Source organism: Callorhinus ursinus, unplaced genomic scaffold, assembly GCF_003265705.2.
Source record: "Callorhinus ursinus isolate GAN/ISIS: 27379988/994484 unplaced genomic scaffold, GSC_fseal_2.0 scaffold2, whole genome shotgun sequence".
Lineage (NCBI taxonomy): Eukaryota > Metazoa > Chordata > Mammalia > Carnivora > Otariidae > Callorhinus > Callorhinus ursinus.
Window position 1 is genome coordinate 69579720 of NW_027397064.1, and position 14917 is coordinate 69594636.

At 33.4% G+C, this 14917-nt stretch overlaps 1 protein-coding gene across 15 annotated transcripts in view; it reads left to right on the forward strand.

Moving 5' to 3' along the window:
• BAZ2B (bromodomain adjacent to zinc finger domain 2B) overlaps positions 1–14917 on the forward strand; it is a 311231-nt gene that overhangs the window by 105303 nt on the left and 191011 nt on the right. For 7 of the 15 annotated variants that reach the window (XM_025855495.2, XM_073883563.1, XM_073883582.1 and 4 more), the window contains exon 1: positions 14105–14569. The exons of 3 other annotated variants lie outside the window; for them this stretch is intronic. In XM_025855495.2, the coding sequence (XP_025711280.1) occupies positions 14560–14569 (10 nt within the window). In that variant the 5' untranslated portion in view covers positions 14105–14559. Of the gene's footprint in view, positions 1–12652; positions 12799–14104; positions 14570–14917 lie in introns of those variants that run through there. 5 more of the 15 variants (XM_073883577.1, XM_073883594.1, XM_073883542.1 and 2 more) reach the window with 4 other exon arrangements.

Below are 14917 nucleotides of genomic sequence, written 5' to 3' on the forward strand. Positions count from 1 at the left end.
ATATGTACACTTTAAAATTCTTTTCAACTCAGCATAAATAAAAATGGTACATTAGAGGGAAGCTTAAATACCTATCGGGTGAATAAAGCATGGGCTTCATGCTTATAGTTGGGGATATATGTATCATCTGCTTTAGATGGCTTACAGAGGTGATGTCAAGGTGAAAGCAGGCTTGCAGAATGGTTAGAAATCATTGATATTCTGACTTGGAGGCTGTAAATGGCTCAGTGGCAGATGGAGTCTTTGTCAAGGAAGAAAAATGGCAGCTTTGGAGCATCATAGATGTTTTGCTAGCAGCTCAGCGCACAGGCTGTGACCTTCTAGTATTCAGGAGTCTTTCTTATGCTCTAATAAATTGTCTTCAGCTTTTATTCACCTGAAGTAGATAAACAGTACTTATCATATTTCAGGACAAATTGAGGTGTTTAATTATAGGGAGACATAAATATGTTTTATTATCTAGTTTTTAAAGAAATAAGCTTTTAAAAGAATGTGCATTTCTTGGTATCAAAAGTATTTCTCAGTTAGTTTACAAAAGAAAAAAACAATAGAGTTTAACTGGGAAAAATTAATTTTGTAGAATCACATAATATCAAAGCTAGAAACTATATTAGAAATCCTAGACAAACTCTCATTTTACAGATGAAGAGACCAACTCTCAGAGACTGATTTAACCAAAGTAACCAAATTAGTTCCTGAAAAACACTAGGTAACTGTTAGATTATTTCTTGTTATACATATAAAATATCTTTCATTATAAAGGTAAAAGAAACTATTCTCTTTGAATAAAACTTAGAATACCACAACATATACCTACTTACAGCATAAGAGAATTTTAGAGACTTTTATTTACTATTCAATTGCACATACTTTTATTGAAAAGAATTCAAGTTTTTTTTTTTTTATTTTAGTCTGTCATCACTAGATTGTAGCATAGAAAAATTTTTGTTGAATGGAGAGTTTATACCTGGGTTATACAGTTATATATGCATGACCTTTCTTCTTAGTCCTTAATAAGAACATATTTAAATAATATTTTGTTTAAATCAGAACCAAGTCAAATATATATTTTGTGTTGACTTATTTGAGTATTTTTAAAAGTCTGTTCTTTTAGAAATACTGCATTTCATATTAAAATATGACTACTATATTAAATATTAAAATATTTAAGTGTTTTATACTGAGATATTTTGAAAAAATGTTGCATGTATCAGTGAGAATTTCTTCTAGTTTTTAGTGGAATACATGTTTCCATCATTAGAGTATATTACCATGCAGAGTGTGTTCAGCTGAACAGCTGACCTATGTTAAAGAGTACATCATGACTCAAATTGAAAGTGGAAGCATTACACACCTAAAATCTACTAAAGCATTTGACAATTGCTGAAGTTAGAGAAAGGAATCACTGTCCATCACAGAAGAAAAGGATCCTTTGCTTTAAAGGGTCAAGGTTGCTACATTCAGTACCTCCAGTTGGAGTCTTTTGTAAGCCAGTATCTAAAGAAGCACAGTTCAGGAGAAATTTGACAATAATTATACAGAATGATGCCTGTGCATTTTCTACAGATACAATTATTAAACAGTTTTACAAATGTTTTTGATTAGGAGACAGATTTGAAAGGTTAGTGTTGAAACCTTCCAGAATCTTGAAGTAAATTTTTGGTTTTGTTTATAAGTTTTGTTTGGATAAAACTGGTCAGACCTTAATAGATAGAATGTGGGCATGAAAAATATTAATTGTTAACATCATAAAGGAGAATACTATTCCTATTAATGGATATGTTGATATGTAGCTATTTCACTAATTATCTACTTTATTTTATTATTTTATTTTCTTACTAGTTTTTTAAGTAACATAGAGCTCAAACTCACAACCCTGAGATCAAGAGGTGCATACTCTACTGACTGAGCCAGCCAGGCGCCCCCTGTTATTTACTTTAATATGAAGTAAATAACCTCAGTTAGAAGTTAAGTGATGATTACTAAATTATTCAACAACTAATTATTGAGTGCTTAGTACATGCAAGTGCTGGGGATAAGGCAGTAAACAAAACGACTCTGCACTCATGGGGCTTACAGCCTGTGAGCAAAAGGGATAAATACTTAATAAATTGATATTTAATATGTTAGATGGCAACCAACACTGAAGAGAGATAAAGCAAATTAAAGGTTATGAGTGCAAGGGCTGTGGAATTAGTATTTGTTACAGAGTGGTCAGTGAAGGCCCGTTTAATAGGATGACAGTTTAATAGAGATCCTAAGAAAATGGGGGGGAGCAAATCATGCATATATTTGAGTGAGGACTATCCCTAGGAAAGCAGTAAATGCAAAGACATTAAGGAAGACTGTGCTTGGCATAATTGAAGAACAATAAGGAAACCAGCATGACTGAAGTGGGATGAGCAATGGAGAGTAATAAATGAGGTTGTAGAAATTTCACATAAACCTACATTTTAGATTTAATTCTTTTTTTTAAAGAGAAGATTTTAAAAAATTATCTTCTAAGCTTAACCAAAGCCCACATTGTTGCTAAACCAATAGTCCCCAAAGTAGTCTTAGTAGAGCATTGGTTGTATGGAGTGAGTATTGCATGAAAAAAAAATTCCATGGTCAAATAAGTTTGGGAAACATAGGGTTAATGTTAAACAGAATGACAAAATTTGTTTAACACCTGTTTCTGTGCATCTTTTAATGTGCCAGCAAGTTTTGTGAATCTCTCACTTGTTTGACTCTTCCTTCAGAGAGCATCTTACGTTTTTCATTGCTGTGGTAAATACTGTGTTATCCAAAACTACAGGTTAGCTAAAGGTTGAGAAAAGGATTTTCTACAAATGCTATTTCATAACTTCTCTATTCACCTTAAGCCAACACCTTTCCCTGCCTGCTTTTTCAGCAAAGACTACATTTATTTTTTTTCTTTAAATATTTCTCAAATCCATCCTTTCTTCTCTATTCATAATGCCTAAATCTTTATGTAGGTTTGCATCATGCCTCACTTGGGCTGTCACTGTAGACTCCCAACTGGTGACTCTGCCCTTAGTCTTGCTGTGTCCAAATTCATCATCCTCTCAGTGACAATTTAATTGACATCACAAATCTACCTAGATTATTCATCTACTTAAAATAATTTACTAGCTTCCCATCACACAGAATAAAATTTAATCTCATTTGCATGGCATATGAAATGTTCCATAATCTGTATCCTGCCTACACCCAAAATTTGGCCTAGATCTCTCATACTTAGGACTCTCCAACTTTAAGACCATGTATGCTTCCTTAAGCATGCAGTGGGTATATTCTTTGTCTTTGTTCAGTCTATTATCTCTTCCTGGCACAGCCTTCCTAAAGGTTTAGAACAGATGTAATTTTCCCTAAGAACACTCTCAAGTTCTTCCTGGCTAAGTCAGGTGCACTGATGTATAATTCTGTCAAAGCACTTAAAAGAATAAAATAAAAGTATGTATTTTATCCACTCTCTAGATTCTATACCTTGTATCTATCTTAAGTGCTTCATACTTTAAGTGGATATTAAAAAATTTTGAAATTAACTCTACTAAATATTTGAAGACCTTCTGATAGATTTATCAGATTTATCAATTTCCCCTTTTCCTAGTTCAAAATCTCTTTGGATTGTAAAATTAAATATAATATATAAAACTTTTAGAAGGAAACATAAGGGAAAATCTGTGGGATGTGACTTGGTGAAGAGTTCTTATACACGACACAAAAAGCATAATCCATAAAAGAAAAAATCAGTGAAGATCAGTAAATTGTACTTTGTAAAAATTAAATCTTTTGTTTTGCAAAAGACCCTGTGAAGGTAATGAAAATACAAGCTATATACTAGGAGAAAATATTTGAAAACCACATATCTGATAAAGTACTCATATCTCATATCTCAAGTATACTCTCAAACTGAACAGTAAAAATGCCAACAGTCTGATTAGAAAATGGGCAAGGAGATGAAGAAACGTTTCACCAAAGAGAATGTATAGATATCAGTTGAGTACATGTAAAGACGTTCAATATCACTAGCCATTAGGGAAATGCAAAAATGAGCTATCACTACTCATGCATCAAAACAATAAAATAAAAGATAGTGACATATATCAAATGCTGGCAAGGATATGGAGAAATGGAACTTTTATACATTGCTTCTGGGAATATAAAATGGTATAACCACTCCGGGAAAGAGTTTGGCAGTTTTTCAAAAAATAACAAAAACCCACCAGCAACAAAACTAAACATACCCTTACTACAATGACCAAACTACCACAGTCCTAGGCACTCATCTCAGCAAAATGTACATAGTTGTTCATAGCAGCTTTATTTGTAACAGCCAAAATTGGAAACAACCAAAATGTCCTGCAGTAGGTGAATGGCTAAATACAGTATGGTGTGTCCATTTTGTGCAATGCTACTCAGCAATGAAAAGGTTTCAATTATTGATATGCATAACAATTGGATAGATTTCAAGGGCATTAGGTTGAGTGAAAAAAGCCAATCTCAAAAGTCACTATGATTCCACTTATATAAAGACAAAATTACAGAGATTAAGAACAAATTAGTGGTTACCAGGCTTTAGGAGAGGAGTATGGTGTGACTGTAAGGAGTGGCATGAGAGAGATCTTTGTGCTGATAGAATAGTTCTGTATCTTGATTGCAGTGTTGCTTATATGAATCTACACATATGACAAAATGAAATATATCTAACTACAAATATATTGTAGTTAGATTCTTGGTTTTGATATTGCACTATAGTTATGTAAAGTATAACCATTGGGGGAGACTAGGCGATGAATAAGTGGGATCTCACTGTACTATTTTTGCAAACTTCTATAAATATATAGTTATTTCAAAATTAAAAGTTAAAAAAAATTATCTGTTTTCTTCTTCTACCTCTCCACGCATCTCTGAGAAAAAAACTTTACATCACAGTCCCATGTTCAGTGCAGCATTACTTACAATAGCCAAGACATGGAAATAACCTAAGTGTCTATCAGTTGATGAATGGGTAAAGAAAATGTAGGATTTATATAAAATGGAATATTATTCAGCCATAAAAGGAAATCCTGCCATTTGTAACAACACAGATAAACCTTGAGAGCATTGTGCTGAGTGAAATAAGTAAGAAAGAAAAACCAACACTGTATGATTTCATTTATATATGGAATCTGAAACAAAAGACAAACAAAAAACCCCCAAACACAAAAAACAAAAAATTGTGAACTCATAGATACAAAGCATAGAATGGTATTTGCCAGAGGTAGGGGGTGGGCAAAATGGGTGAAGGTGGTCAAAAGGTACAAACTTATAATTATAAAATAAGTCCTGGTGCTATGGTGAGCGCTGTGAATTGTGTAAGACTGTTGAATCACAGACCTGTACCTCTGAAACAAATAATACATTATATGTTTAAAAAAAAAAAAGAAGAAGAAGAAGATAGCAGGAAGGGAAAAATGAAGGGGGGGGGAAATTGGAGGGGGAAACCATGAGAGACTGTGGACTCTAAGAAACAAACTGAGGGTTCTAGAGTGGGGGGATGGGTTAGCCTGGTGAGGGGGACATGTACTGCATGGAGCACTGGGTCTTATATGCAAACAATGAATCATGGAACACTACATCAAAAACTAATGATGTAATGTATGGTGATTAACATAATATAATAAAAAAAAGAAAAACAAACAAACAAAAAACTGTCTCACCTCCACATTAAACCTAAGAGTTTATTCGTGTTTTTTTTTTTCACTGTTTTCCTTTTCTTTGTCCTCTAGAGACTTGTTTCATTGATTCATATTCATAAAACATATCCATCTTCTCCTTTCTTAACTGGTTTATTTAGGATTATCCTGTCTTAAATAAAATGGTAAATAGAAGTAAATAAACAAAACCTTTGCTTCCCTCAAGTGGTTGTGTTTGTATATTAAAGATATAGATCTATGTTAATATGTGTAGCTCTAGGTCATTTGTTTTAACTGCTGTATACTATTTTATTATGTAAACATCCCACAATCTTTTAATTTATTCATTTTCCAATATTTCATTATAAAAATAGTGCTGCAATTTACTTTTTTTTTTAAAGATTTTATTTATTTGACAGAGAGAGACACAGCGAGAGAGGGAACACAAGCAGGGGGAGTGGGAGAGGGAGAGGCAGGCTTCCCGCGGAGCGGGGAGCCGGATGCGGGGCTCAATCCCAGGACCCTGGGATCATGACCTGAGCCGAAGGCAGATGTTTAACTGACTGAGCCACCCAGGGGCCCCGAACAACTCATGATTTCTGTTAGGAAGCTTACAAGCTGCCTCAAGCTATTCTTAAAATATATGCAGTGCTTTTCAGCTTCTGCTTTTCAGCATATGTCTTCCCTCCACTTGTGATGCCATTTTTTCCCAGTTCCTCCACCTGGCCTTCTTTGCCTTTCAAAATCCTATAAACTTTTCATAGTCAACTTTAGATGTCACCTTTCCTGAAGCCTTTTCTGAAGTCCTCATTTAATTATGCTTCCATAGTTATATTGCTTTTAAGGTATTTATTTGTCTTAACCCTTCTAGGGTTTGATTACTAGAATATTTTGTCCATTGATCTATATTGCCCTTGTAGCACTTACCGTAATGTCTTGTATATGGTAGGCATACTATTAACTAAAGTCATTAAAGATCACATATTAATTAAATCTAGCTTCACCAATTAGAACAATTTGGGGAAAGATCAATTTGAGTGAGGAAAAAAATGCTTAATTACCTAATTTAATCTAGTGTTTGTTAGTTTGAAACACCAAAGAATAAACAGTTTGTCTCTATATAGTGAGCTTTACGACTGACTTTGAAGAGCGGCAAACTTTGTGATAAGTATGAGTTGTTCAGCTTGTTTTTAGACTCTTAAGTAGTTTCCTTAAATCAGAGTTTTTTAAACTATACTCTGAGGTAGTTCTGTTGAGATGCATTGGCTACTGCTGGGTCCCTCTCCTGCGCCAAAGTGCAGGCCTTCATTTCTTTTTTTTACTATACTGGGCTTCCTCACAAGATTCTATTTAAGAAAGAACCCTTCTGCTGAAAAATTTAAAATAATTTCTAAGAAAGTGTAAATACTTCCATTTATCCATTTATTTAATGCTTTCCAAGATCTTACAAAAAGATATTATTCCTGCCTCCTTATTCTTTTATTACCACAAATTTCAAATCAGTAGTCCATATGAATATGAGACTTCAAATAATTAAATAGATGGTAGGTAATGGGCTTTGAGTAAATTGTTTATTCTTTGAATATTCTGCATTTTAATATGGATTTTTGATGAGTTGTTAGAATATCAGAAGTCACTGGAATTGGTATACAAATTTTTAAGTAGGTTGAAGAATTTTCTAGATCATGCCTTCTTAAATTCTATGGTACATAAGATTGTGATTCAGTAGGTTTGGGCTGGGGCTTGAGAGTCTTTCTTTCTAAGAAGCAATTGCAGTGTTAGTGGTTTGTGGACCACACTTGAGTCGCAAGGAGCTAGATGACCTTCCAAAGCTCATCACTACATTTTAGGATTCCATTCTTTGCCCTAGTGAAAGTAGGTTTTCAGTATTGCCATAGACATTTGTATAAACTGGCTATTTCTCTACAGTCTGACTGTAGAGTTTACCATTTTAATAGAAATTCCTGGTTTTCATAGGGAAATACTTTGTGTGTGGATTAATCATTGTTCTGCGATTATGTGGTTCTTTGCTTAAAATCACCCTTCATGGTTTTTAAAATAGTCTGGAAAACTATTAGACTGTAAGTGGCAAGTTTCAGAGAGTTTAAATTTAATAAGGAGCATTCAGTTTACTTTTTCAACATTACTGTAATACTTATTGACTTTTGTTATTTTGCAGAATACTGCTTGAGGTTAGATATTAAGGTATTACAAAAAATAGAAAATTCTATTTGAGGCTGCTTTAGTTTGTATAAGTATTGCTATTTTTTAAAAGTTGTTATTATCGTGAATTAGTAGCAATTATATACCACAGCAGGTTAGGCTGTTAATTTTATCTGTACCACACATGAATTGAAAACCTAATTGTGTAAACAGTCAACCAATAGGATGGATAGTCATTTAGTTAAATAGCTTATACTCAAAAACATATAAATCAATTCTGAGAGACAGTAATGCTTTTTTAAAAAGATATATAATATCAAGTACTTTCATAGTCTTTTGGACTTTTATAGAAAATTGTAATAACTAAATCATAAAATAATAAATTTAGAAGAAAATTATCAGAATTATTTACTTTTGATAAATGGAAATTGGTGATTAACTTTATAGACCAGGATAGCAGAGTATTTTGGGGAGAAAAATTATGATTTTAATCTAAAAGCATTAGAATAATTTGCATGTTGATAGTTATATCAGCCTTATATTATTTCACTTATTAACTGTCAGTAGTAGAAATTGCTGGAGGATTTATATTATTACAAAAGTGACTTTAAAATATATAATTTTTGGGGGGTGTCTGGGTGCCTCAGTCAGTGAAGCGTCTGCCTTCAGCTCAGGTCATGATCCCAGGGTCCTGGGAATCAAGCCCTGTATCAGGCTCCTGGCTCAACGGGGAGCCTGCTTCTCCCTCTCCCTCTGCCTGCCACTCCCCCTGCTTGTGCTCTCTTGCTCTTTCTCTGTCAAATAAATAAATAAAATCTTTAAAATATGTATATGAATTTTTAAAAATTTCTTATTAAGTAAGTAAGCACTAACATTGCTATAAAAGTTGTCATCTGGAATTCATGTCAGATGTTGAAAAAAGTTTGTTTCAGACCTGTTCCAATTATTTTGTATAGAAATAAACCTCCTTTGTTTCTTCTGGTAGCATCCATTGATTTTTTTTCCCAGAGGTACATTAATAGTGCTGATAGAAGCAGAACAATTGGAATTTACATTAAAAATAAATGTGATGAATGAAAAGCATTACACTATAATATTATAGTCTTGATTTTGCTTTACCAAAGTTCTGAAATCTAAAGGACAAAAATACTGACAAGGTCAAGAAAAAAATGAAAGAAAGAACAAACGATGCAAAAAGAATATGACACTGAGGTCTTGGTTTAATACATATGTATTCCAGGTTGATGGTTGATTTCATTAGCAAATCTCATTGTTATGCAATGTCTGTTCTTCTGCAGCAAAATGAATATTGTATTCTCACAGGCTCTGTGTGTATCTGTTATGTTGCAATAAATGAAAATATATATATTTGTAGCTTCCTTTGGTTTATTCTTTCCAGTTTGCTTTTTAGGAAAAGAAAGAAAATCAAATTGTATTCTTTCTTTTGTTGTTAAATTTGTTCGAAAGCTTTTCTATTTATATGATGATAGATATTTCCTACTTTTGTTCTTTCAGGTAAACAATTATAAGGTGGTTAATAATGTAACCACTTTAATTATCCTATAACTTTTTAAATGACTAGGATATGATCTTGAATGATTTAAGATGCTAATCAATATTAGTTTCTTAAGCATATGCTTTCTAACATATTTTTAAATGTTGAGTGCTTTTTCTTATTGCAAGAAAAATGTTAAGCAAGTGTACATATTATGCCAAATGTAAATACTACTACCTTTTGCAATAGCAACAATTGTACATTGAAATTACTATACTTAGACTGAATTTTCATGAAATAGGAAATTCAGAAATAACAAGTTTTGGTGGCTACACATTGGAAAAGTTCATTTAATAAGGGAGTAGGCTGCATGACTCTTTGAGTTACATATATGAGTTCAAATATGGATCAAACTATATTGGACACAGTTGTTATTCAATTTTGGTCATTTTAGTTCTGACATATAAAGTCTGTTTGGTTTTTGGTAGTGTTCTCAAAAGTTGTTCTTACAGTTAAAATTCTTTTGACCATCTTGAAAGTAGAAAAGCCTAAGGTTTGATTTAATACGGATTGATTCTATACACCATTTAGAAATTATCTATATGGGGACGCCTGGGTGGCTCAGTCATTTAGGTGTCTGACTCTGGATTTTGGCTCAGGTCATGATCTCAAGGTTGTGAGATTGAGCCCCACATTGGGCTATGTGCTGGGCATGGAGCTTGCTTAAGATTCTCTCCCTCCCTCTCCCTCTGCCCCTCTGTACCAACTCGCCCCACCTCTCTCTCTCTCTCTCTCTCTCTCAAAAAAAAAGAAAAAAGAAATTACCTGTATGGTAAAAATTGGCATCTGGCTCACTCAATGCAATCCTAATAAATATCCTGTTCATGTTGAACAAACATGAACTGTAATAAATATGTATAGCAGTTTATTAATGCATAAGTTAATTTGTACTTATGGTGTTTGCATTTTATGAATCACAGTGAGTAATATAAAATGAGGAATTTCAAAACCTAGTAAGGGAGATCCCTAAAATAATTAGAGAATAATATAGAGCTAAATCAGGTAGAGAAAAAAGGTTTTATGGGCCCAAACAGTCAGGATCTGAGAGAGGAGCATTCTGAAAGTGATAAGATCTAAACTGATAATGAGATAGAGAAGCAATGGGAAACAGAACATAAACTTGGCATCTTTGGGAGAGAGAAAAGCAACCAACGCAGCTACAGTGGAAGATAGAATTTGCTCCTACTTATTCCACATGTGAAAATCAGGTTGTAGCATTGTTAAATTTTAGTAGTAGTATTCAGTCTGCATATATGGTATATTGAGATGCTACCATTGCCAACCTTGTTTTTCTTGTATAATAAAATGAAAGAGAGTCTATTTATAGTAATTTTGCAACTCTCTTTTCCCCCCACCAATAACATAAAAAGCAAATGCTATAAAACTATGCAAAGATTCATACTCTAAAATGAATCCAAATTGGTGCAGACTGAATGAAAACATAGGAATCTAGAAACCTTAAGTCAGATCTTTTTTTTTTTACCATAGTTAGAAATACCAAACTGAAGAGTAATAAAAGTCGTCATAGATCGGGTTTTCAGGTTGTTGGATCGAGCAGGATTATAGAAAGTCTAACAAAGAAGAGAGGAATTGTTTTAAGTAAAAAAGAGAAGTTCCCTTTGAAGTGTCTAGACTTCCCTAACTACCAGTGTCTTCTCTTTCATCTGCTCTGGAACCACAGTTATAGCTTGCATGCCCATTTTTACTTACTCATCCAGCAGAAGAACCTGAATTTAGAAAATGAAGTATGAATTTGGAATATGAAAGTGGACTGTGAATTTAACAAGAGATCCTGGGGATTGTTACTGTTTGTTTAAAAACCCAGATTAAATAAATTACAGAAGCTCTCCTAGCAAGATGGCTTATTTTCTGGGTAACTTTTCATTACTTATGACCCCAGCTTGCGCTGAGGAAGTGTTAAAAGAAATTTTCATATGAAATTTGTTATTTAATTTCTGTAAAGATGCTGTTGAAAAAATTATTGCATTGTCCAGTGTTACATTATTGAAAAGTATAAAAGAAATTTCTCCCAATTCTGAGTACTAGGAAAAGCTTTGGTGCTTGTTTGTAATACATCTTACAGAGAATTAAAATTTTGTGATTTCTTTTTTTTTTTTTTAAGATTTTTATTTATTTGAGATAGAGCAAGAGTGAGCAAGAGAAAGAGCACGAGCAGGGTCGGGGAGTGGTGGGTCGGGGCAGAGGCAGAGGGAGAAGGAGGCTCTCCACGGAGCAGGGAGCCCGACAAGGGGCTCAATCCCAGAACCCTGGGATCATGACCTGAGCCGAAGGCGGACGCTTAACTGACTGAGCCATCCAGGTGCTCCTAAAATTTTGTAATTTGGTCTTGTTTCCCACTTCACTTTTATTGCTAGGAAGCTCAGAGCTGAACCATTTACATCTAAGACACCGCCTTATGATAGATGTTTCTGTGTTCCAAGTTTACCTTGTGTTTCATCTTTCTTCCTTCCCTTAGTTTCTCTTTATTCATATTAATTTATATTTTGAAAGCATCTGTTCTGCTATTCATATTTCTCTAAGTCACATTAAATTATTTTGGAATAAAATGGGCTATAAATAACCATGTGAAGCTTATTTATTGCCAGCTGGAGACAAGCAATAAAAGCAGGAACCTTTCCTCCTTGTGTCCCCTCCCCTGCCCCCTCTCTCCTTTTTGTATGAATTTCTTAAGTCATGGATGACTAATCTCCTCTGTGGTTTCTTAGACTTGCCAGCGGCAGGGGAATCCCTTCTGAAGCTTTTTGCCAGTACAGAGCTACCAGGTATAGGTCATAGTGCCGGGTGTGCCCAGTACAAGAGTTCCTGACGAGAGAAGAAGTAGGGCTGAAACACATCCTAGAGGAAGAAAAGGTGTCTTTTTCTCATATGCGACCTCAGAGGGGTTCTTTTTCTAACTCACAGGGTACCATATATATTACCCTGGTTTTTGTCCCTGCCCTTTCAGCTGAATTATAAATTAATACCAAGACTTGCTGATTGTTGGTAAAAGCCACCTTGAATGAAACAAAATTTCAGATTTATTTTCTTTACCTTTATATTTTTATTCCATTATTCTCTAAATTTGACGTATTATAGGAAACTAAGATAGTCATGGATCTTTGAAATAACTGAAATAATAATTTTCTCATTTAAAATTTAGGTTTTTTTTAGTATATGAATCACAGTCAAAGCTACGTATTTAGTACGAATTATATTAAAAAAATTTTTTTTGAAGATTTTATTTATTTGACAGAGAACACAAGCAGAGGGAGCGGCAGGCAGAGGGAGAAGCAGGCTCCCCGCTGAGCAGGGAGCCCGATGCAGTGTGGGGCTCCATCCCAGGACCCTGGGGATCATGACCTGAGCAGAAGGCAGCCGCTTAACGACTGAGCCACCCAGGTGCCCCTATTTTAAATTTTCTATAAAGGAAATAAGGGCTTTGTTTTGCATTCCAAGTAAGTATAGAATATTTGAATTATTTCATTTGACCAAGAAATTCAGCTGGAACTGAACTGGAACTGGAACTCCGTAGTCATAGTTTTCTAAAAATTTGCTATTTCATGTCATTGTAGTAAAGATGGTGACTAGAGACTTTTGTTAATGTTTAATATTGAATACACACTCCTTTTAAATGACACATAATGTTTGTAATGAGACCTATTCTGAGATTCTGTTCTCTTGGCACAGTTTTCTCTACTTGGGTGTTCTTTTTGTTATTATTAATTTAATTGTCACTTTGTTTTGTTTTCTATTTCAGTACATTAGAATTTTATTTCACAAATAGAGTAAATATGATTTAAGTAATGAAATTTAATGCCTTGATATGATTATATTGTAGGTCATTAAAAGCTCTTTGATTTAAAATTAAAGCATGTTATGTTCCTAATAAGACATAGATACATGGCCTTAGTATATATAGAATTAAGATAAATTCAGTTTTGTAGATTAAGAAAAAATATCCTAAATATTTTTAAAGTAGTGAATTAGTTTATCATTTTGACTGAATGTGTGTGTTTGTTTTATACCTTTAGTTAATTTAAACAAACTCTCATTCAACTATACTACAAATTTTAGAGAGGGAAAAAACAGCAATTTGGGGGAAAAAACTAAGGATAAGAAAACTTAGTCTTCAAATTAACAATATTTTTTAAAAGATGCTCACAAGTAAATATGTTCAGTTTTATTTTCTTTTTGAAATATAAATTTTAAAGGATGCTGGGAATAGCTTCAAGTTTTGTAAACTTTTCGATTCATATAACTGAGATTGTTTTTTTCGAAGACTGCCACATAAATTATAAAGCAAATTTTTGCAGGAGCTTGCTCTGATAAAAATAGGCTTATACTTTGACTAAATTTAATTTTGGCCTTTATAACTCAGAAACTTCTTTTATCTACTTTCCTGAAGCAGTTGAAATTTAAACACTTTTCCTTATATTTAGCAGGTTTTAGAACAGTTATTCTTAGTTGTTTTTTTAATATCTTAATATCATTGCCTCGTTTTTTACAATTTACTTGCCAGAAATAATTTTTAAAACCTACTTAAACAGATTCGTTTTTCAAGCATTCCTTACTATAAACTGTGTGCCTATGCATGTCAGGAATAAACCCTCTTTAAAAAGGGGAAGAAAGAACTCTTTATTGTCTGTTTTTACGTTAATAAAATGAAGAAAAGAACGATTACTTGAGACATCAACCTTACCTGGCTTAGTTTTGTCACGTGAGCATTCACGTTTACTGGTGATCTAAGTGCTCCACCTGCCTTTCAGTTTGTTTACCAGGAAATCAAGATGTGTAAACTGCAGGAAGTACTATTTGACCCTCTCCGACAGTATCTCATTACAATAATTGCTAATCTCTGAATAAGACAGCCATGTTTTGTGAGTAACTGAGAGAGAGAGGTTGTGTTAGGTAGATTTTAGGTGTTTCAACAAATAGAGCATTTGTAAATGCTTACTTGGATTATGTTTTCATGATAGCTTTTGATAAAAGACATGTGGTGACCTTTGGGGTCAGCCAAGCTAGGACACAATAGTAGGTATTCTTTCATTCCTTTTAACTGAAAAATATCACGGCTTGTTGTTTTGGAGTGCTGTCACTGCTCTGAATCGAAAGGATAATGGCTACTTCCTGATTAAACCCACTCTCCACAGTAAGCTGTTAATGTTATACTGTATGTCTTTTTCTCTTGTAAATGCAATAGTATTTGGTGTTTTCTTTACTTTTTATCATTGTCTTTTCATAGATAATTCTGTTCTAAATATATCCTGAAGTTTAAGTTTACAATTAGAGTAGAAACTACTGTTTTAAGTTTGGAGAATTTCTTTTAATGCAAAGTATTTCTGTTTGGTAGCAACCATCGCATATACTCATTGTAGATTTTGGTTAAAGAAATTGGCTTTTAAAAAAGACACTGAAATGATAAATTATATTAAACTGTCACTTTCTTGGCACTCTAAGGAAAATTAAAAAAAATAACTTATGCGGTAAATCAGATTAATTTTTTCAGGGAATATTTGGA